General features: G+C 47.0%; 2 gene segments (V, D, J or C); both read right to left on the bottom strand.

The window, feature by feature from the left end:
* Window positions 1-1,177: 1,177 nt before the first annotated feature.
* LOC120910886 lies at window positions 1,178-1,647 on the bottom strand. The segment is given in 2 exon segments: window positions 1,178-1,488; window positions 1,572-1,647. Coding segments are annotated over 2 exon segments (357 nt in total).
* Window positions 1,648-20,885: 19,238 nt separating this feature from the next.
* Window positions 20,886-21,407, bottom strand: LOC120940794. The segment is given in 2 exon segments: window positions 20,886-21,247; window positions 21,328-21,407. Coding segments are annotated over 2 exon segments (393 nt in total).
* Window positions 21,408-21,712: the final 305 nt, after the last annotated feature.

Below are 21,712 nucleotides of genomic sequence, written 5' to 3'. Positions count from 1 at the left end.
GATGTGCCTTTTTTATTTATCAACCATGTGAGTTGCTAAATGTTGTACCTTCATTAAATGTAACCATATTGCTGCACTTATGCCCTGTACACAAGATCGGTTCATCCGATGAAAACGGACTGATGGATTTTTACATCAGATATCCGATGAAGCTTTCATCAGTTGTGCCTACACACCATCGGTTAAAAAAACGATTCTGTCAGAACGCGGTGACATAAAACACAACGACGTGCTGAGAAAAATGAAGTTCAATGCTTCCAAGCATGCGTCGACTTGATTCTGAGCATGCGTGGATTTTTAACCGATGGACGTGCCCACAGACGATCGTTTTTTTCTATCGTTTTTTCAACCATCAGATAATTTTAAAACAAGTTCCTGTTTTTTTAACCGATGGATAAAAAACTGATGGGGCCCACACACGATCGGTTTGTCTGATGAAAACGGTCCATCAGATCGTTTTCATCAGACAAACCGATCGTGTGTACACGGCATTAGAGGTGCTTCTCTTCTATTTTATACTCAGTTGTGACATGACGCTACTCTTATATCAAGACATCGCTTGTACATCAAGTCAAAATCTTTTAAAAAATGTTGCTTGTCTTGCAAAATGCTCTCAAACCAAGTTACTCTCAAACCAAGGTTTTACTGTATCTAGGTCTAGGATTTATCTTTAGATATGTCTACTGCCACCTGCTGATTAACTGAGAGAAGGCAAGAATAGTTTTTGTTCCATCTAATGCCCCGTACACACCATCACTTTATGTGATGAAAAAAAACGACACTTTCTGTGAAGTAAAAAATGACGTTTTTGAAACTTCAATTTTCAAAGACGAAGTTGCATACACACCATCGTTTTTCTCACAATGTTCTTGCAAAGTGAGGTTACGTTCCACCACGTTTTACCATTGAAGTAGCTTCTGGGCATGCGTGGATGAAAAAACGTCTTACAAAACGACGTTTTTTGCTACACACGGTCAATTTCTGTGAAGTAAAAAGTGCACTTTTGAAAAACGACACATAAAATTGAAGCATGCTTCAATTTTTTTTGGTCGTTTTTTACAAGACATAAAACAACGTTTTCCCCCACACACAGTCAATTAAAGTGACGTTTTTAAAAACGTCAATTTTTTTCATCACATAAAGTGATGGTGTGTACGCGGCATAAGAGATTTTTTGATCACTGTGAGTCTTTTGCACAGTAATACAATGCAGTGTCTTCAGTTTTCATGTTTTCCATTTTCAGATATAACATTTTATTAGTGTTATCTCTGGAGATTGCAAATCTTCCTTTAACATCATCAGGATAGCGTTTGGTATTCCCATCTGGGCTAACATCAGCTAGAAATTGAAATCTTCCTCTGATCTCTCTGACCCAGCACATCCAGTAGCCACTAAAAGCAAATCCAGAAGCTGTACAGGTCAGTGTGTGAGAATTCCCTGGCTTTATCACCGCTGGCTCTGATTGGGTAAGTTCTGCAGACTGGACACCTGAAATTACACAATATAAAGTCATATATGAGCAAAAATGTCACTTTATCTCTACATGACTTTCACCTTTAGGATCATCTCACCTGATAACCAGATCACTGCAATACAGAGGCTCAGTAAAGTCTTCATTATTGTGATTAATGTCTATCGTTACACCAAGGTGATGTGTAAACATATTATCTGCCTATATATTCAACCAGAGATTTCAGAACAGGAAATGGCATCATTTAATTTGCATAACATATAAAATATATGTGTCTGCTGTCTGCTGATGAGTTTTTCTGACACTCAGTTGTTGCATGCTTGTTCAGGTGGTATGTTTAAAGTACTTAAAGTATAACTAAAGCCAAAACTTTTTTTTTAGTTTCGCATAGGGTGGAAGGGGATTAAAACGCTTTTCAGTTTTTACTGCTGTCTGGGTCCCCATTAGAGAGATTCACCCTCTCTATTTATCCTCTTTACCATGATCATTGAAAGTAAAACAAAATCCCACATTTTGAGTTGTCCCCAGAAAAGTAATAGAAGGGGACATCTTACAATGGGGAAACTAGTTCTGGTGACCTGGGGGTCCCCAAGAAATTTGCAGAGATTTCCTCTTACTTCCTATTTGGCTATGGGACAGGAAGTGAAGCGAAATCTCTTCAAAGGAACACAGATGGCAAAAGAAAATCTGGAAAACCCTCCCTTGTTCTATCCAAAATGAAAATAAAAAAGTTTGCCTATACAGTAGTTCTACTTTAACCACTTAACGACCCGCCCATAGACAAAATACGTCTACAGGGCGGTTTGTTAACTCTGGGAGGGCGTACATTGACGTCCTCCCAGAATCGCGCTCCCGCGCGCCCCCTGGGGCACGCACACGGGAATGTCCATGACCGACGGGTCCAGAGGACCCGGCACATCAGGTATCGCGGAAAATTGGCGCTGATAGTGGCCGTATACCACGTGATCGCTCCGTCCAATGACGGAGCGATCACATGTAAACAAACCAGTGTCATTTGATGACGCCGGTTCCTCCCTCCTCTCTCTGTACCGATCGGTACAGTGTGAGAGGAGAGAGCGGGTGTAAGCAGCGCTGTGGGCTGGATCTGTGACTATTGCAGTCACAAATACAGCCATCCCTGCAATACCCCTGCGCAATACTCTGCAATACCCCTGCGCAATACTCTGCAATACCCCTGCGCAATACTCTGAAATACCGCCGCGCAATACTCTGAAATACCCCTGCGCAATACTCTGCAATACCCCCGCGCAATACTCTGCAATACCCCTGCCAGTACTCTGCAATACCCCCAAACAATACTCTGCAATACCCCCTGTGCAATACTCTGCAATACCCCCTGTGCAATACTCTACAATACCCCTGCCAGTACTCTGCAATACCCCCGCACAATACTCTGCAATACTCTCGCACAATACTCTGCAATACCCCCTGTGCAGTACTCTGCAATACCCCTGCCAGTACTCTGCAATACCCCCGCACAATACTCTGCAATACCCCCGCACAATACTCTGCAATTCCCCACACAATACTCTGCAATTCCCCGCACAATACTCTGCAATACCCCTGCACAATACTCTGCAATACCCCTGCACAATACTCTGCATTACCTCTGCACAATACTCTGCAATACCCCCACACAATACTCTGCAATACCCCCCCGCAATACCCCTGCCAGTACTCTGCAATACCCCCGCACAATACTCTGCAATACCCCTGCACAATACTCTGCAATACCCCTGCCAGTACTCTGCATTACCTCTGCACAATACTCTGCAATACCCCCACACAATACTCTGCAATACCCCCCCACAATACTCCTGCAATACCCCCCCACAATACTCTGCAATACCCCCGCAGAATACTCTGCAATACCCCCGCACAATACTCTGCAATACCCCTGCCAGTACGCAATACCCCCGCACATTACTCTGCAATACCCCGCTCATTTGATGACGCCAGTTCCTCCCTCCTCTCTCTGTACCGATCGGTACAGTGTGAGAGGAGAGAGCGGGTGTCAGCAGCGCTGTGGGCTGGATCTGTGACTATTGCAGTCACAAATCCAGCCATCCCTGCTCAGCCATACCTTCAATACCCCTGCGCAATACTCTGCAATACCCCTGCGCAATACTCTGCAATACCCCTGCGCAATACTCTGCAATACCCCTGCGCAATACTCTGCAATACCCCTGCCAGTACTCTGCAATACCCCCGCACAATACTCTGCAATACCCCCGCACAATACTCTGCAATACCCCCGCACAATACTCTGCAATACCCCCGCACAATACTCTGCAATACCCCCTGTGATGGAATGACCTGGGACAAACAGAGACTTTGTAAGGATGAGGGGTACTCCTGTACCGGCGTCATCAAGGAGTCTTATGTCTAGGGTCACCTTATGTCCGATAGGGCCATAGGGTGACTGAGAAATGATATCCTAAATTACAGGACAGGGGACATCACTGATAGTTCATATTGCAGGATCTTGAGATATTGCAAGTTGTTGGTTAATTGTGACCCAACCAGTCAATAGTGACTCATTTCTATGATTAGCCCTGGCTAGTGACATGCTAATTGAGTCTGCTTCTGAAAGACCTCTCATTGTGTGATGCTGCTTTGTGTGAATTCTATTGATATAAGATGTGGAATGGAACTTGCCAAGCTGTATGCGGAGACAGAACGTCTGTCTAGGGATGTGGGTTAAGAAGAGATCATTGTGTGATGGTGTTTTGTTTGAGTTCTGTTAATGAAGGAATGTGCAGTGATTAGATCATGATAATTATAGGCCGGTGCCGACATGTCTAGAATGTTTAGCAATTAGCCATCTGAAGATGTATTGAAGCCCCCCAGGGTGTGGGTGGAGAGTTTGATTGTTCCTGTGCCTTGAAAACTGTATAAAATCTGAGAGTGAACCATTAAAGTTGTCTCACATTTGAAACCAGAGAACACGGAGCAAGTCTCGTTATTCTGGCAAATGGGATGCCTACTGATTTGTCTGTGTGTCAGATGAGCTGTCGTAGTTGATGGAAGGTCGTAAACGGTGGTGACCGTTACAGTGTCATACAAATATCCTGTATATTTGAAATCAATTATTTATAATTTCTTGGCAATAACATGGTATAGGTGAATTTCTGCTAGCCACGGGCGCAGTCATTCCCCTCCTGCATGTAGGGGTTAAAGTCACCAATGATCCACATGTAATATTTAGCTGGTTAGTGGGCATGGAGGAGGAGGGAGGGAGTGGGCTGTCATTTACCACTGTGTACACGCCCACATGTATGACTCTATAGTCTCATGGGCTGTTCAGATGTGATAGGGAGGAAATGCTCAGCATAGAAACTCATTGAAAACTGAACGTCACAGCTGCAAAATCCTTAGCTGCACTGGGGACATGAAGATAAGGTGAAAATAGAGAGCAGCAGAGTCAACCATTTTTTTGGCAGAATATAGAAAACAAATCTCACAAATAGTGACGGCGTGAGTATGAACAGCATGTAATACACCATTTATTGATAGTTTTTTATGATGTGGGTTTAGTACATTTAAAGTGGGCTAGCAATACAATATGAGATTTTTTTGTAAATTCTTTAATTTTCAAGTGAAACATCAGAATAGGTATTAAACAGTTCAATGAGGATGTCAAAGTAAACCAAAGCATACTGTGTGTTTACAGTGAGGATGAAATAATACCAGAATATTCCATATACGTGCTGAGTTATGACAAACATGACATCCATTGAAGTCTAGTCAGTACATACAGATAACTAGGGATGAGCCGAACACCCCCCTGTTCGGTTCACACCAGAACTTGCGAACACACCAAATGTTCGTGTGAACTTTAGAACCCTATTAAAGTCTATGGGACTCGAACATTTTAAATCTAAAGTGCTAATTTTAAAGGCTAATATACAAGTTATTGTCCTAAAAAGTGTTTGAGGACCTGGGTCCTGTCCCAGGGGACATGTATCAATGCAAAAAAAAGTTTTAAAAACGGCTGTTTTTTCGGGAGCAGTGAATTTAATAGCTCTGAATGCCGGAAGATCTTCTCATCGCTGGACCGGAGAGAAGATCACCCGTCGCTGGATACAGACAACGTTGGAGCAGGAAGCCGGACCGCTGGATTTTTTTTCTTTTTTTTTAATAAAGGACTTTTTTCTACGGTGTGTGTGTGTTTTTTTTTAACCATTTACACTTCCTTCGTGAAATGGTAGGGGTACAATTTACCCCATTACCAATTCACATAGGGGGGGGCCAGGATCTGGGGTCCCCTTTGTTAAAGGGGTCTTCCAGATTCTGATAAGCCCCCCGCCCGCAGACCCCCACAACCACCGGGCAAGGGTTGTGGGGATGAGGTCCTTGTCCCCATCAACATGGGGACATCCTCCCCATGTTGAGGGCATGTGGCCTGGTACGGCTCAGGAGATGGGGGGGCGCACTCTGTGCTCGGATAAGGGGTCTGGTGTGGATTTTTGGGGAAACCCAACTCCATTTTTTTTAATTTGGGGTGGAGTTCCCCTTAAAAACCACACCAGACCTGAAGGATCTGGAATGGATATTTGGGGGAACCCCATGTCATTTTTTTTTAAATGACGGCGGGGTTCCCCTTAACCACTTCCTTACTGGGCACTTAAACCCCTTCCTGACCAGAGGACTTTTTGCGATTCGGCACTGCGTCGCTTTAACTGACAATTGCGCGGTCGTGCGACGTGGCTCCCAAACAAAATTAACGTCCTTTTTTCCCCACAAATAGAGCTTTCTTTTGGTGGTATTTGATCACCTCTGCGTTTTTTATTTTTTGCGCTATAAACAAATAAGCGACTGGTTTGCGCAAAAGTTATAGCGCCTACAAAATAAGGGACAGAATTATTATTTTTTTTTTACTAGAAATGGCGGCGATCTGCGATTTTTATTGGGACTGCGACGTTATGGAGGACACATCGGACACTTTTGACACATTTTTGGCGCCATTCACATTTATACTGCAATCAGTGCTATAAATATGCACTAATTACTGTATAAATTTTTTTTTTTACTAGAAATGGCGGCGATATGCGATTTTTATTGGGACTGCGACGTTATGGCGGACACATCGGACACTTTTGACACATTTTTGGCGCCATTCACATTTATACTGCAATCAGTGCTATAAATATGCACTAATTACTGTATAAATGCTTTTTTTTTACTAGAAATGGCGGCGATCTGCGATTTTTATTGGGACTGCGACGTTATGGCGGACACATCGGACACTTTTGACACATTTTTGGCGCCATTCACATTTATACTGCAATCAGTGCTATAAATATGCACTAATTACTGTATAAATGTGACTGGCAGGGAAGGGGTTAACACTAGGGGGTGAGGAAGGGGTTAAATGTGTACCCTAATTAGTGTTCTAACTGTGGGGGAGGGGGGGTGACTGGGGGGGGTGACCGATCTGTGTCTCTATGTACAAGAGACACAGATCCGTCTCCTCTCTCCCTTGACAGCACCGCTGTCTGCGAGAGCCGGGAATGAGAGATGATCTCATATGTAAACATATGAGATCATCTCTCATTGGCCGCACAGATCGCCTAGGAAACGGCCGCTCCGATTGGCCGTTCACGGCGATCTGTGACTGGCTGTGTCCAAGGGACACGGCCAGCACAGCAGTTCCCCGCTGCGCGCTCGGGAGCGCGCGCGGGGAACGTGCAAAGGGGAGGCCGTAAAAACACGGCCTGTTAGAGATTGGGAGCCGCGCTGAGGCCGTACAAAGTCGTACGGCCGTCAGCAAGTGGTTAATATCCATTCCAGACCTGAAGGGCCTGGTAATTGAATTTGGGGGACCCCCACACTATTTATTTATTTATTTTTTATGAATGAATTTGCCTCTTCGCAGCTGCCCATTAAAGGGTTAGTAAAGAAAAATATATTTTTCCTTTAAAATAATGCTTACCTCCACTGTGCAGTTCGTTTTGCACAAAGTGGCCCCGATCCACATCTTCTGGGGTCCCTCGGCGGCTGTCTCTGGTCCTCCCCGCAAGTACTGACCACAGTCATGCGAGAGAGCTTGCATGGTGGTGAGTAATTGCGGGCACGCTCCCGTGATACAACGAGCGGCCATAGCCGCTCTCTGTATCACTCGGCCCCGCCCCTCGGCATGCCGCGTCACTGGATGTGATTGACAGCAGCACCAGCCAATGGCTGCGCTGCTCTCAATCCATCCGCTCAAGCCAATCAGCGGCCAGGCTGAGTGGCGAAGAGGATCTCGGGACCGCGCGTGGGAATTTAGAGGGGTCAGGTAAGTATAACGGGGGCAGGGGGGGGGGGCGGCAGCATCAAATGTTTTTTCACCTTAATGCATAGATTGCCGTGCACGGTATCATACACGTCGTTTGACGCGGTGGTGAGCTGGGTGCGGCGGTATGGAAAGGGGGCGCTTATGGCAAAATCGGACATCGAAGCTGCTTTCCGATTGTTACCGGTACACCCAGACAGTTTTGGAGTTTTGGAGTGGTCCCCGGTCATCTTTACCTTCCACCCGTCAATTTGTTCCGGCCCCAGTCAGCCTGTCCTCCAGTCCTGGGAGGTCTTTAGAGCTCTTCTCCCTCCAGAACTATGGATCCTTGCAAGCCTTGCTGCTCAATTTTCCCACCAGGCCCGGACTGGGTCAAAAAATAGACTGAGCAGCCCATGATAGCGGTGCCTTCCCCGCTCCCCAGCCTGAGACCCCCGCAGCAGCCGAAGGGAAAAGAGGGGGGAACCTAGCAGAGCTGTCAGGGGGTGAGGGGGCCCGAAAAGGGAACAGGGTGGCGGAGAGCACAGGAGTGAGGCTGAGAGCAGCAGAGGGGGGGAGAGTGTGGAGGGCAAGAGCACTGGGGGGATGCACTGGCGGGAGTGGAGAGCCTGGCGGTTGCAGAGAGAACAGGGAGGTGACGGAGAGCATAGGGGTCAGAGAGCACCGGGGGAGCTGGATAGCACAATGTGGTGGAGAGCATGGGGGGAGCCAGGGAGCACAGGGGGGGTGGGGGTTGTTGTAAAGCACTGGGGGGGGAGCTGGATAGCATAGTGGGGTGGAGAGCATGGGGGGGAGCCAGGGAGAAAAGTGGGGGCTGGAAAGCACAAGGGGAAGCTGGAGAGCACAGGGCAAGTTGAAAGCACAGGGGGAGGCAGGGAGTGCCGCCGAGGTGGGGGGGGGGCAGAAAGCACCTGGGGAGAGCTGGACAGCATAGGGGGCAGAGAGCACTGGGTGACCAGGGAGACCAGGGTGACCAGGGAGACATCGGGGGTGTCGTTTTCAACAAAGTAGTGTTGCAATGTCGACTCCAGTTCCGACTTGGAGGGGCCGTATTAAAGCAAAAAGTTGTTCAGCTGCCAGTGACAGCGCCTGTGGTTAGGGGCACCCAGGTCCAGGGTCATGACCACCGGAGCATGATCGGACCAGGATATCGGTAATATCTGGGCCTCCCTAGTAACGCGGAGGGTGGCGTTGTTAACAAAAAAGTTGTCTATGCGGGAATGCATGCTGAGTAGTACGTGAACTGCCTATCCCCTGGGTGAAGGGCGCACCATGTGTCAAACAGGGAGTAACGTCTAGTGGCTCTACGGGTCGGAGGGGTTCATTACCTGGCAGTCGAGGGTCACCGACTGGGAGAGGTTGAAGTCCCCGCCAATCAGCAGGTATTCATTAGGTGCCCGAAACAGACACGCAAATACCCTAGAAAGGAAGTGAATCTGGTGGGTGTTAGGGGCATACAGGGTGCACAAAGTGATGGGTTGTGTTTGCCAGAGGCCCCTCAGGATGATGTAGTGCCCCCTTGGGTCAATAAATTACTCAGAACAAGTGAAGGGGGAGCCGCGCTTGAAAAGTATGGCCACTCCCGTCCGCTTTCGAGGATTGAACGCCTGGAAGATCTGGGGTACTGTCTGGCCGCGAACGCAAAGGCATCTCCCTTGTTGAAGTGCGTCTCCTGAAGGAGGACAATGTCCACCCCAGAATGCCTGATCTCCCTCAGGGTAAGGTGCCACTTCCTATTTGAGTTTAGGCTGTGGACATTAAGAGATACTATCTTAGCCATGGTCACGGGTATATGCAAACAAGAGGCTACCTATCTGATCCAGCTGCAAGGTTACTTCAGAGTCCACCCAGGGGGGGCGCCAGGTCGCAGGAGCAGGCCGGGTATCCGCAGAGACATGCGCCGATCCATGAGAGCGGGGGAGGGGAAAGGAAGGAGGGAGGTAAGGAGAGAAGGGAGGAGAAAAAAAGAAAAGAGAGACAACAGCGTTAAATACACAATAAACAAGGTAACATAGTGCAAAAAAGGCCCGAGTGCACCGCGCTACTCAGGGCCTGAAGGGTTCCGATAAGTCCTCCCGACCAAGGCCCCCCAAAAGGGAGAGGGGCCAGGCCGGGGGGACATAGAGAACAATTACAAACAATAAACACAAAAATGCAATCAGGTATCAAGGGAACTCTAGAAGGATGAACTTATGGTGGGACAAGTGAACGGGAGAGCCAGTACTCACAGATTTCCAACAGTAAGTGCCCAATAAGCAAACGGATGACTAGGTATAGGCCTAGGGGGACTGCTAATGTAGTTAATGGGTGGGCCAGGGGGAATCCAATAAAAAAGGGGGAATATGCCAAAACAATGGCCGGAATGAAGTCCGGGATCAGCAGTGTTCAGCCGTGCCTGGGGTTGGGGGGGCCACGGGGGGGAATCCCGGTCTCAGGGTCTCTTGGGCGGAGGGACCCTTTGCCAGACTGTGGGTGGCGGCGGTGGCGTTGCCACCAGGTCCCATTCTTGGAGGTGGGGGACAGGGATGTCCATAGTTTCGCAAAACGCCTCCAGGTCTTCCGGATAGCGGAGCACCGCCAATTGTCCCTGCCGACGGGCAGTAAGGCTGAAAGTGAAACCCCATCGGTAGACAATGTCACGTTCCTGTAGCGAGAGAAGGAGGGGTTGTAGAAATCTGCGCTTCTGCAGGGTTATCCAGGACAAGTCCGGGTACAGCTGTAGTTGAGCGTTCCCAAGGACCACCTTCCTAACGGTGATGGCTTTGCGCATAATGTCCTCCTTCAAGGTTGAAGGAATTGACTTTGCAAATGATATTGGGGGGTCTGGAGGCAGAGCCCTTGGGCCGAAGGGCGCGGTGTGCCCGATCCATCTCTATCTGCTTGTTCGGGGGTTTGCCCAAAAGATCATTGAAGAGGGTTTGAAGGGTACCTGCAGGTCCTCGGGGCCCTCCGACTCAGGTAGGCCCCTGATGCGGATGTTGTTCCTGTGCCCCCCTGTTGTCTAAATCCTCCACTTGGTGCTGTATGTCTCTAAGCATTAAATGATGGTCGGTGCCTTGCACCTGGGTGCGATGGACTGCTAGTTTGGTTTCTTGGATTTCCTCCTCCGCCATTTCCACTCTGTCAGAAAAGTGCTTAAAGTTGGCATGGAGAACTTGAATCTCAGCACGGCAGGCTGATTTGACTTCCTCAATGAGCAGCTTGAAGTCATCTTTTGATGGTATGGCCTGGAGGTACGCTTGCCAGGGGGGATGCGCTGGGAAACGGGGGTCAGTCCCCGGGTGGGATTGGGAGAGATGCGGGGGGGGGGGGAGACCCTGCAGTAAGGTCAGGGGGGCCTCATGCTGGGCTGGCACCTCGGAATGCAGCTGGGACACTGAAAAGCTCAACCATTCTGGGGGCTGCAGCGGGTGGGAAGGGGGGTGCCTACTCGGGCATATGAGGCTGCCGAGTCTGTCCCCCACACAGCAGGCCTGGGGTCTGTGTTCCGTGAGCGTCTCTGTGGCTGGGGGGGAGCAGAGAGCAGGAGAGGTGCAGGCTGCGGCCTATGCGTGCTGGAGAGCACCGTTTTTGCGATGTCCCCGGTGTACAGGCATTGTCATGGACTGGCAGGGGGGGAAAGTCCTCTGATAGAGCGGGAGAGGCAGGGGAGTCAGGGCTGCTAGGGGTCAGGCCCGGATCCGAGGCCGTGCGGAGCAATCTGGGGATGGTCTCTGAGCACTGTGTGTGCAGGGTCTCATTGGGGCCTACTGAGGCCTGCCCAAATTCTTGCGGCGGCGCCGCCTGTGGTAGCCGGGATGGGGGTGGACTCACCGCTTCCGAGGCAGGTTGGTGGAGGGTCGCTGGTCCCCAGATGGCATCCGATGGTCCGCTGGAGTGAGCGGGCGGCAGAGGATTCGTTCTGGTCGGGGGTTTCTCGTGGGGAAGTCCGGCACTATCTTGGGTTCCCCGCCGCGAGGCATGGGGGGGGCGGCAAAAATTACCCATGAATGGTAGCAGAGGTACCGGGTGGCGGCTGGGAAGATCCCCGGACCTTGGAGGATCGGGTGCGCCTAGTTCCACCCATATAAGAGCGGTCGATGTCCCCGCAATAGGCTTTGTCTCTGTGGGCTGTGGAGGAGTTCGGCGCTCACACGTCCATACCAGGCAGCTTTCGGTCATGCCCCCAAACCTCTTTCTAAGTGTGCATGCATTACACATACAGTAATCCGCATGGACATGAAAGGCAGTACACCAAAAACTCTGTGGAGCATTTAAAGGAGGAAAGTCAACGATTTATTGGGATGGGGGCTTTTGCATTTGAGTTTACTGGGGGCGATTTTGCTTTTGATGTTTCTAGCTCGCCTATAGGAAACCTTTGGTCTATTGGTCGGGGAGGTCTTGAGGTGTGGATCTTTTAGTAAGATGGGCCCATGGCTTTGCCTTATGCTCCATCTGTCTGAAATGGTTGTGGAACATGGTGGTGAATCTAATGGGTTGTTGATACGGATGGTATGGGGGTATTTGGGTGGATCCAGGTAGTGTAGATAGAGATCTTCAATCAGTGTATCAGGATACCCCTTATCCAAGAACTTGCTTCCTAAGATGTCACTGTTGGAAATGTAGTCTTATTTCCAGGTGCAGTTGTACTTCAAGCGTCAGAATTGTCTCTTGGGTATATTTTGTACCCAATGGGATAATGGCAGCTACGATAGTGGAGGTAGGAGTTGCCCGCTGTAGCCTTGGTGTAATTGCAGGCATAGATTTTACTTCCCTTGTGACATAACTCTAAATCCAACAACTTAGGACATCTTGTCTGAATCACAGACAAAGGTAAAAGAGCCCCATGGGATTGGTATTGCAATGTCTCACAAAGTTGTTAACCAGAGTGGTGGGTCCTTCCCATATGATGATGTCTGCTAACATTTCCTCAGTGGGACAGTATCGTAGATCCATCTGTCCTTGCTCTTGTAAGTCTCTTAAGAAGTGATATCTCACGTCTATGTGTTTGGTTCTCGGGTTTATCCGCTCTGTCTGTGCGAGTGCTATACATCCTTGGTTGTCCTCATAGATTGGCGTGGGCTCTTTCTGGTTCTGATCTAGATCTTCCAGCAATTGTCTCAACCAGATTACCTCTTGCCCTGCTTGTGATGCGGCCACGTATTCTGCTTCGGTGGAGGGCAGTGTCACTGTGGACTGTTTTCTGGTGGTCCAGCTGATCAGGCCGTCTTTAAATAGAAACAGGTGTCCACTGGTGGATTTCCGATCACTGGGGTCACCTGCCCAGTCTGCATCCACATATCCAGTCAGACCACTCTTCCCTGTTGATGAAAATTTCAGTTTAAAGTCTATTGTTCCCTTCAAATAGCGTATGATCCTTTTTGCTGCGTTCCAGTCCATCTGGGTTGGCTGGGATACTTTTCTGCATAAGAATCCCACTGCTGTAGCTATGTCAGGCCTTGCCACTGTAGCAATGTATAGTAACTTCCCCATTGCCCTTCTGAATTGTGAGTCATTTTGCAAGGGGTTAATTGAGTTGTTTAATTCTTTAAGATAATTTGTCTCCATAGGCGAGTTGACTGGTTTGGCATCATTGAGCCCAAAAGTTTCAATTACTGCCTGTATTTTGTGATTCTGGTTAATAAGAAAACTACTATCTTCTTCTCTTTCTATCTGCATGCCTAGGAAGTGTTTGACATCACCTAGATCTTTTGTTTCAAAGTCCATGTTTAAGACCTCCAGCAGTCTGGAACAATCCCCTTCTTGCTCATAACATACTAACAGATCATCTACATAAATGAGTACAAAGATCCACCTACCATTTAGTTTCTTGGTGTATAGGCAGGGATCGGCCTTGCTCCTCTGAAAGGATTCTCTCAAAAGCGCCTCATGCTTGAGCCCGTAGATCCCCTTCTTAAGTTTACACACCTGTTCTGGCTTTTGTGGGTCTACAAAGCCCTCTGGTTGATCCATGTAGATGTCTTCTGTTAAGTCACTGTGTAGGAAAGCGGTTTTTACATCAAAGTGCTTTACTAGCATTTGTTTTGTAGTTGCAACTGTGAGTAGAGCTCTGATTGTGGTATGTTTGACGACTGGGGCAAATGTCTCATCGTAGTCTTCTCCATATTTTTGGGAGTATCCTTTGGCTACGAGTCTCGCTTTATATCTCTCAACTGTGCCATCAGTGTTGTACTTGACCTTGAAAGTCCATTTACACCCAATTGCCCTCTTTTTGGCCGGCAGTTGCGTTAGTACCCAAGCCTGCGTGTCCTGTAGTGAGATGATTTCTTCCTCAGCTGCCTTTATCCATCTCTTGGCTTCCCTCTCTGGGAGTTGTGTTATGTCTTTCCAACAAGTGGGTTCTCTTACGCAGGATGTTTCTACTTTGTACGAGAGTCTGTTGGGGGGTTTACCTTTGTTTTCCCTCATTGAGCGTCTTGGTTCAGCGTCATTAGCTGGTTCAGTTTGTTCCAGTCTTTTCTGTGACACAGTATCACTTTCGGGGGTTCGTTCCATAGGAAAGAAAACCTGCTCAGCGTTATTTGGTTCTTCTGCTCTTGGCATGGCTGGCTCCGTTACTTCATTTCTCGGGTCCTCGATAAATGTTAGGCTGCTGCTGATTGTCACTTTATCGGTCTTCGGGTCTATGATTCTGTATCCTTTGGTGTTGTCGGCATAACCAACAAAGACACCTTCAATTGCTCGATTCTGGAGCTTGCTGCGCTTTTCTCCCGGAATGTAAGCAAAAGCTTTGCTTCCAAATACCTTGAGGTGTCCTATGCTTGGTTTTCGACTGTGCCATAGCTCGTATGGAGTTTTGGTTGTTGCCTTGGAGTGTAATCTGTTTTGTAAGTAGGTGGCCGTTTGTGCTGCTTCTCCCCAATATTTTTCAGGGAGTCCAGAATCAGTCAACATGCATCTGATCATTTCAGTCAGGGATCTGTTTTTCCTCTCTGCTACCCCGTTCTGCTCTGGAGTATATGGGACAGTCTTTTGATGTTCTATTCCTAGTTCCCTGAGTGTATTCTCAACTTGAAACCCGGTGTACTCCCCACCATTATCACTTCTGAGTACTAATGGTTTTCTGTGAAATTTATTGCTCACTTTGGTAACATAGTCCTTCAGCTTGTCGAATACTTCTGACTTATTCTTCATTAGGTATGTCACTGTAAACCTTGAGTAGTCGTCTATAAAAGTTAATATGTATTTATTTCCTCCTGGGGTGGTTGTTCTCATAGGCCCGCATACATCTGTGTGTATTAGGTCGATCGGTCTTGTTGCTCTGCTTTCACTTGCCTTTGGTGGGGTTACTCTGGTGGCTTTGGCCTTGATGCAGCATTCACACCTTAGCGTGTTTGGGCAGCCTTTTAAATTGAAGCCTTTCGTTAAATCCCGTCTGGCCAGCTCCTGTATGCTGTCAGGGTGCCTGTGGCCCAGACGTCTGTGCCATAAATGAATACAGTTCTTGTGTTTATGTGTGCAGAGCTTTGTTTCTTGCTCAACAACATCAAGTTCATAAAGGTGCTTGCCCGCTTTAGCTGTTGCTATCACTCTTTCCCCATCTTGGATAGTGCATTGGTCACCTTTAAACGTTGTGGTTAGTCCTTTGCTTGCCAGTCGCCTGACTGATATAAGGCCGCCATTGAGTCCGGGAACATACAATACATCCGTCATTGGTATTTTTAACACTTGTCCATCCTCATTTTGTGACTATTCCATGTCCTGTTCCTTCAGCAGTTGTGCAACTCCCGTCTGCAAGATATATGGCTTCTTTCTTGTCTGGATTGAGCTCTACAAAGAATTCTCTGTCGTTAGTCATGTGACTTGTTGCTCCAGAATCTATATACCATTTATGGTTGGTGACGGCATCTGTCACTTTAAAAGTTCCGTGCCACGCTGCTTGGTCGTTGTTTTTCATCATGGTTATGAGTGCCTGATTGGGATCTTTTTCCCTCTGCTCATTCCTCCACAATGGACAGTCGCGCTTGAAATGCCCAGCCCTGTTACACCGGAAACATAGTTTGGCCTTCCAGTTTGGCATCTTAGTGTCTGTTGCTTTAAGTGCTGCTCCTGTATCGCTCTCTTGCCTGTGAGAAGTTTGCTCCTTTCTGCGCTTGTATTCATCTGAAAGTCGAGATTTCACTAACTGTAATGTGAGTTCTGCTTCAGATCTTGTCTCTAATGCATTAATCAGAGGGTTGTATGACTCTGGCAGGCTGCATAAAAGTATTGCTGTCACATGGTTATCTTCAGGGATGGACTGGCCATAGGGACTACAGGGAGTTTCCCGGTGGGCCGATGGCTCAGTGGGCCGTTTTTTAAAACAGAGATGCTGCTTGGAGGACTTTTTTAAACGCCCTGGCAGCGCCCCAGTGTGAAAGCATTCAGGCTTTCACACTGGGACTGCAGCGGAAGCATTTTTCAGTCACTTTACAGGCGCCCAAAGGCGCCTAAAAAACGCCTCAGTGTAAAAAGGGGTCCTACACTCACCCCCTCTCTTTTACACTCTCTTTTTCTTACACTCACCCCCTCTCACCCCCTTCCCCTCAACCCTCTCTCTCTCTCTCTCATTCCCCTCTCTCTCACCCTCTTATGATATACAACAATGGATGTAGGGGCCTTTTGTTGGGCGTGATTTTTCGGGGTGGGGGGGGGTGGGGGCAGCATTTTATTGAATTAAAGTGGGCCGGTCTGGATGAAGTCCAGGGCCAAATTTTTGTCCCAGTTCAGCCCTGGTTATCTTTGATCTCCTCTCCGAGGTCCCTGAGTTGTGCAACAATCTCCAGCACGCTTCTTATATGTTCTTGCATATCCCCTTCTGGAGTCAGTTTTGACTGGTACAGCTTCCTTAGTAAATATAACTTGTTGTTTAAGCTAGAGCTCTCATGTAATCTACGGAGTGCATTCCACATACCTTTGGCAGTATCTTCCCCTTTTATGTGGATAAGCTGTTCATCTTCTACCAGTAGGGCTATTGTGGCTCTTGCCTGTCTGTTTTTCTTATCCCACTCCTGGTTGTCTACATCCGGCCTGTCTGTGGTGAGAACATCCCATGTGTCATCTTTGCTCAGCAACATCTCCATCTTGAAATTCCACATCTGGTAGTTGTCACTATTTAGCTTAGTGATCCCCAGTTTAAGATCCCCGCTGCTAGCCATGATTGATGTACCTTGCTCGTATTCCAAGCGCCTGGATACCTCAGAGCAGATTTCCTCCGCAGCTTGATCAAAGATGGTGTGCAGGTGAAGACTAGGCCTCTGTTCCGGCTGTCTGATGATTCACGTTGTCTGGGCCCATAACCTTTGTTGGCTGGTGCAGATGATGCAAAGAATAATCAGACATATATGGATGGCTGTAGTTTACTTGGATTCATTTGTATTGAAGAGACATACAGCAGAGAGCATGGTGCTCATGTTAGCACACGAGATATAAAAGAACAACAACCATAGATAACAGGAAAATGCAGTAACAGATAGTTAACACAAAGAACATTAAGATAGAGTATCTGTGTATAGTGACATCTAGTGGTCATACTCCAAATACACAGGGAAATAAACCAAGCAATGTATAACATAGCATGAAACAATGTTCAGTCTCCAACACCCAATGACCCATGGTCAGGTTGGCATATGTAGGTACAAAGTTGGCTCCCATTGCAGTTCCAGGGGTCTGCAGGTAATACTCCCCATCAAACTAAAAGTAATTATGGATTAAGCAGAACTCTGCTGCCTCCAGAATGAAATCAGCCTGGCTCGGAGATTGATTGAGGGTTCTCGTGCTAGAAAATGTTCAACAGATGTCAGACCAATCTCATGTGGTATTGCGGTGTACAGTGAGCTAACGTCTAGTGAGAGCCAGACATAGGTGGGATCCCAGGTGTAGTTTTTGGGCATATCTAAAAGATGTATGCTTGCTATCATGGACAAAGGATGGAAGATGTTGTGCCAGCGGTTGCTTCTGCACAGAGTTTGTGATGTTTATGCGGATTACTGTATGTGGGACACATCATATGTACACTGAGGCCTCGTACACACGACAGAGTTTCTCGGCAGAATTCGCCGAGAAACTCGGTCAAAACCCGGATTCTGCCGAGAATCTCTGTCGTGTGTACACTTTTGGCTCGATGGAGCCGCCGAGGAACTCGACGAGAAAATAGAGAACATGTTCTCTATTTTCTCGTTGTCCTCGTTCTTCTATGGGAGAAGCCGGCCCGCCGAGCTCCTCGGCGGCTTCATCCCAAAACTCGACGAGGAACTCGACGTGCCAAGCACGTCGAGTTCCTCTGTCGTGTGTACGGGGCCTGAGACAGGGGCGCACCTAGAGCATTTGGCACCCGGGGCGGATCCTATATCTGGCACCCCCACCTTAAAATGTAAAAAACACCCCACTGTGCCCCCAGCATACCTTTGCATCCTTCAATATCTTTTTGTCACTACTGTGTACCCCCTCTCCACAACTGCACCTCTGGACTCCTTTACATTACACAGCACCTTGCACCTCTAGACCCCTTTACATTACACAGCACCGCACCTCTGGACCACTTTACATTACGCAGCACTGCACCTCTGGGCCCCTTTACATTACACAGCACCCTGCACTTCTGGACCCCGTTACATTATACAGCACCCTGCACGTCTGAACCCCTTTACATTACACAGCACCGCACCTATGGACCCCTTTACTTTACACAGCCCCCGCACCTCTGGACCCCTTTACATTACACAGCACCACACCTATGGACCTCTTTACATTACACAGCACTGCACCTCTGGACCCCTTTACATTACACAGCACCCCACACTTCTGAACCACTTCACATTACACAGCCCTTGTACCTCTGGACCCCTTTACATTACACTGCACCCTGCACCTCTGGGCCCCTTTACATTACACAGAACCCTGAACCTCTGGACCCCTTTACATTACACAGCCCTTGTACCTCTCGACCCCTTTACATTACACAGCACCCTGCACCTCTGGACCCCTTTAGATTACACAGTACCCTGCACCTCTGGACCCCTTTACATTACACAGCCCTCTGCACCTCTGGACCCCTTACATTACACAGCATCCTTTGTTATAGTTATTTATACTTATCTCATAAATGTATACTCCTATTTTGATCTTGGAAATCCCATTAATGCAATAGGTGGGTTTAAAAACACCCCGGTTATCAAAGTCCCCCCCCCCCTCCAGAATTCACACATTCTCAGATTATCTCATGTGAAAAAAACATTGATAAAAAGACCCTATGAGTACCTGAAATACATTAAAGGATAAGTCCAGCCTGATCTCAATTGGCTGGGCTTCTCCTATGGGTCACAGGAGTGTAATTCGTGACCAGTTTTCAGCAGAGAGTGGTCTGAAGTTCGCTCTCTGCTGACGTCAATGGAATCAGTCCAGGCACCGTGTCAGCGTGACAACAAAGTCTGGACTAATGCCTGTCTCAGCCTCTCAGCGAGCCAATGAGAGACTGAGACGGCCACTCCCTACCCCTCCACAGCTTAGTGCTCCAGTGAGCGTGGAGGAGCAGAGAGGAGAGCTGCTGATTGACCGTCAGAAACTCTTTGCTCCGGGAGCTGTGAGAACCAAGCCATCGGCAATGTTCGACCACTCGGTTCTCAGTAAAGAGACGCCAGGGGACAGATGCAGCATCGGACTGATGCTGCATCCACCTAGGTAAGTATAAAGGGCAAAAAATAAACATACTTCTCTTTTAACCATTTCTGGACTGCCCGCCGTCGTTATGCATCGCTACTTTGAGAAGGAATACCGGGGTTATAGCAGCAGCTAACTGCCATAACCCTGGTATCCCCTTCAAGGGCGGGCGATCCACTTTCAGAAAAAGTGGTGTCTATGGTGGATTCCCCGTGAGATCACTTTTATCGGTGGCGGTAGAGGGCCCCCCTCCTTCTGCGTTCCTTCTGCTCTCCGCCGCTTACCGGAGCCGTCGGTAGCGCCGGAAGCGATCAGATCCTTCTCGTTCTGTGGCATGGAGACGAGGGGATGATGGCCCCCACCCATCTCCATACCACTGCAGGGCAAAAGCAATGTCAAAACGTCACTTCCGCCCAATGCTCTTAAAGCAAAACATTTTTTTTTTAATTAGTGTAAATATGAATATTTTTCTATTACAAGGGATATTTACATTCCTTGTTATAGGAATAAAATGGACCCAATATTTAAAAAAAAAAAAACAGTGTCAAAATAAAAAAATAAAATAAAGTGCTGTCCCAACGAACTGTGTTCAAACCACACATGTAAGGTATCACCGCTATCATTAGAGTGAGAACAATAATTCTAGCCCTAGACCTCCTCTGTAACTCAAAACATGCAACTTGCAGAATTTTTTAAACATCGCCTTTTTAAGGGTAAAAGTTTGTCGCCATTCCACGAGTAGGCACAAATTTGAAGAATGTCATGTTGGGTATCAATTTACTCCGCGTAACATTATCTTTCACAATATAAAAAAATTGGGCTAACTTTACTATTGTCTTATTTTTTAATAAAAAAAAAAAGAAAATTCCCAAAAAAGTGCGCTTGTAGATCGCTGGGCAAATAAGGTGTGACAAAAAGTATTGCAATGACGGACATTTTATTCTGTAGGGTGTAGAAAAATATATAAATATAATGTTTTGGGGTTCTATGTACATTTCTGTCAAAAAAACATGTTTTTAACACCAAATCTCAGAACGAGGCTCGGTTAAGCACTAAAGATGTAAAATTAATTAAGATTTTTGTTTCATGCAAATGTCTAATCTGCTTCTCCTTGGAATAAGCATCCACCACTGGGACTCACATGGCTTTATTGTAGTGGGACCAGGCAAGGTCTGGAGACAAGCAGTGTCTGCTGCAAACATTAATATTTGTGCCCGGGTGTCTCTCGCAGCAGAGGAAGATTATTCTATATGCAAGAACCCTTGTTTTGTCTTTGTTTTGAGAAAATTATATTCACGGCTTTATAAAAATATTCCTTCAGTAATACACTAAAATAAAAAAGATATGTACTGTATATTAGTGGAAAGATCAAGTAGTCTGTGACTATTCATGGGTGCTTTCTTTACCAAATATTTAATTATTTATAACACATTACATTACTCTCTGATATTGGGATTTTTGCTGCCACCTACTGATACATTGAGAAAGGAATGGCTAGTTTTTGTTGCACAAAGAGCTGTTTTCAATCGCTGTGTCTCTTGCACAGTAATAGACAGCAGAGTCTTCAGTTTTCATGTTGTCCATTTTCAGATATAACATGTTTTTACTGTTATCTCTGGAGACTGTGAATCTTCCTTTAACATCATTATGATAATATGTGGTACCCCCATCGCTGGTAATAGCACACAGCCATTGCAATGGTTTACCAGGAATCTGCCTGACCCAGCCCATCCAGTAGCTGCTAAAAGTGAATCCAGAAGCTGTACAGGTCATTGTGTGAGAGTTCCCCGGCTTTATCACCGCTGGCTCTGATTGGCTAAGTTGTTCTGCGGACTGGACACCTGAAAATACACAATATAAAGTCATATCTAAAGAAACTTTACTTCTATTAAGTAACTTTTCACCTTTAGGATAGTCTCACCTGAAAGCCATATCATTAACATAGAGAGGGTTAGTAAAGTCTTCATTATTGTGAATAGTTTCTATCTGTAGACGTAGGTGATGTGTAAACATGTTATCTGCCTATATATTCTACCAGAGATTTCCGAACAGGAAATAGCATCATTAAATTTGCATAACATATTAAATATAGTTATATATCATATATGAGCCTGTTAAAATGTTTGAACACAAGTTGTACGACCAACGTGACTAGGTTTTGATGATGTGACAGCTGATAATTTGAACTGGTTACCTCCAGAGTCATTTTAGTGATGATGATCCTATTAATTTGCAGTAACTTTGTTACTCAAACACCCATACTATACTATATCTATATGTTCTCAAGGTGTCCTAAAAATTGTATA

This window comes from Rana temporaria, chromosome 1 (assembly GCF_905171775.1).
Source record: "Rana temporaria chromosome 1, aRanTem1.1, whole genome shotgun sequence".
NCBI classification, from domain to species: domain Eukaryota; kingdom Metazoa; phylum Chordata; class Amphibia; order Anura; family Ranidae; genus Rana; species Rana temporaria.
Note: the sequence above shows the minus strand (reverse complement) of the source record. Positions and strands in the feature narration are given on the sequence as shown.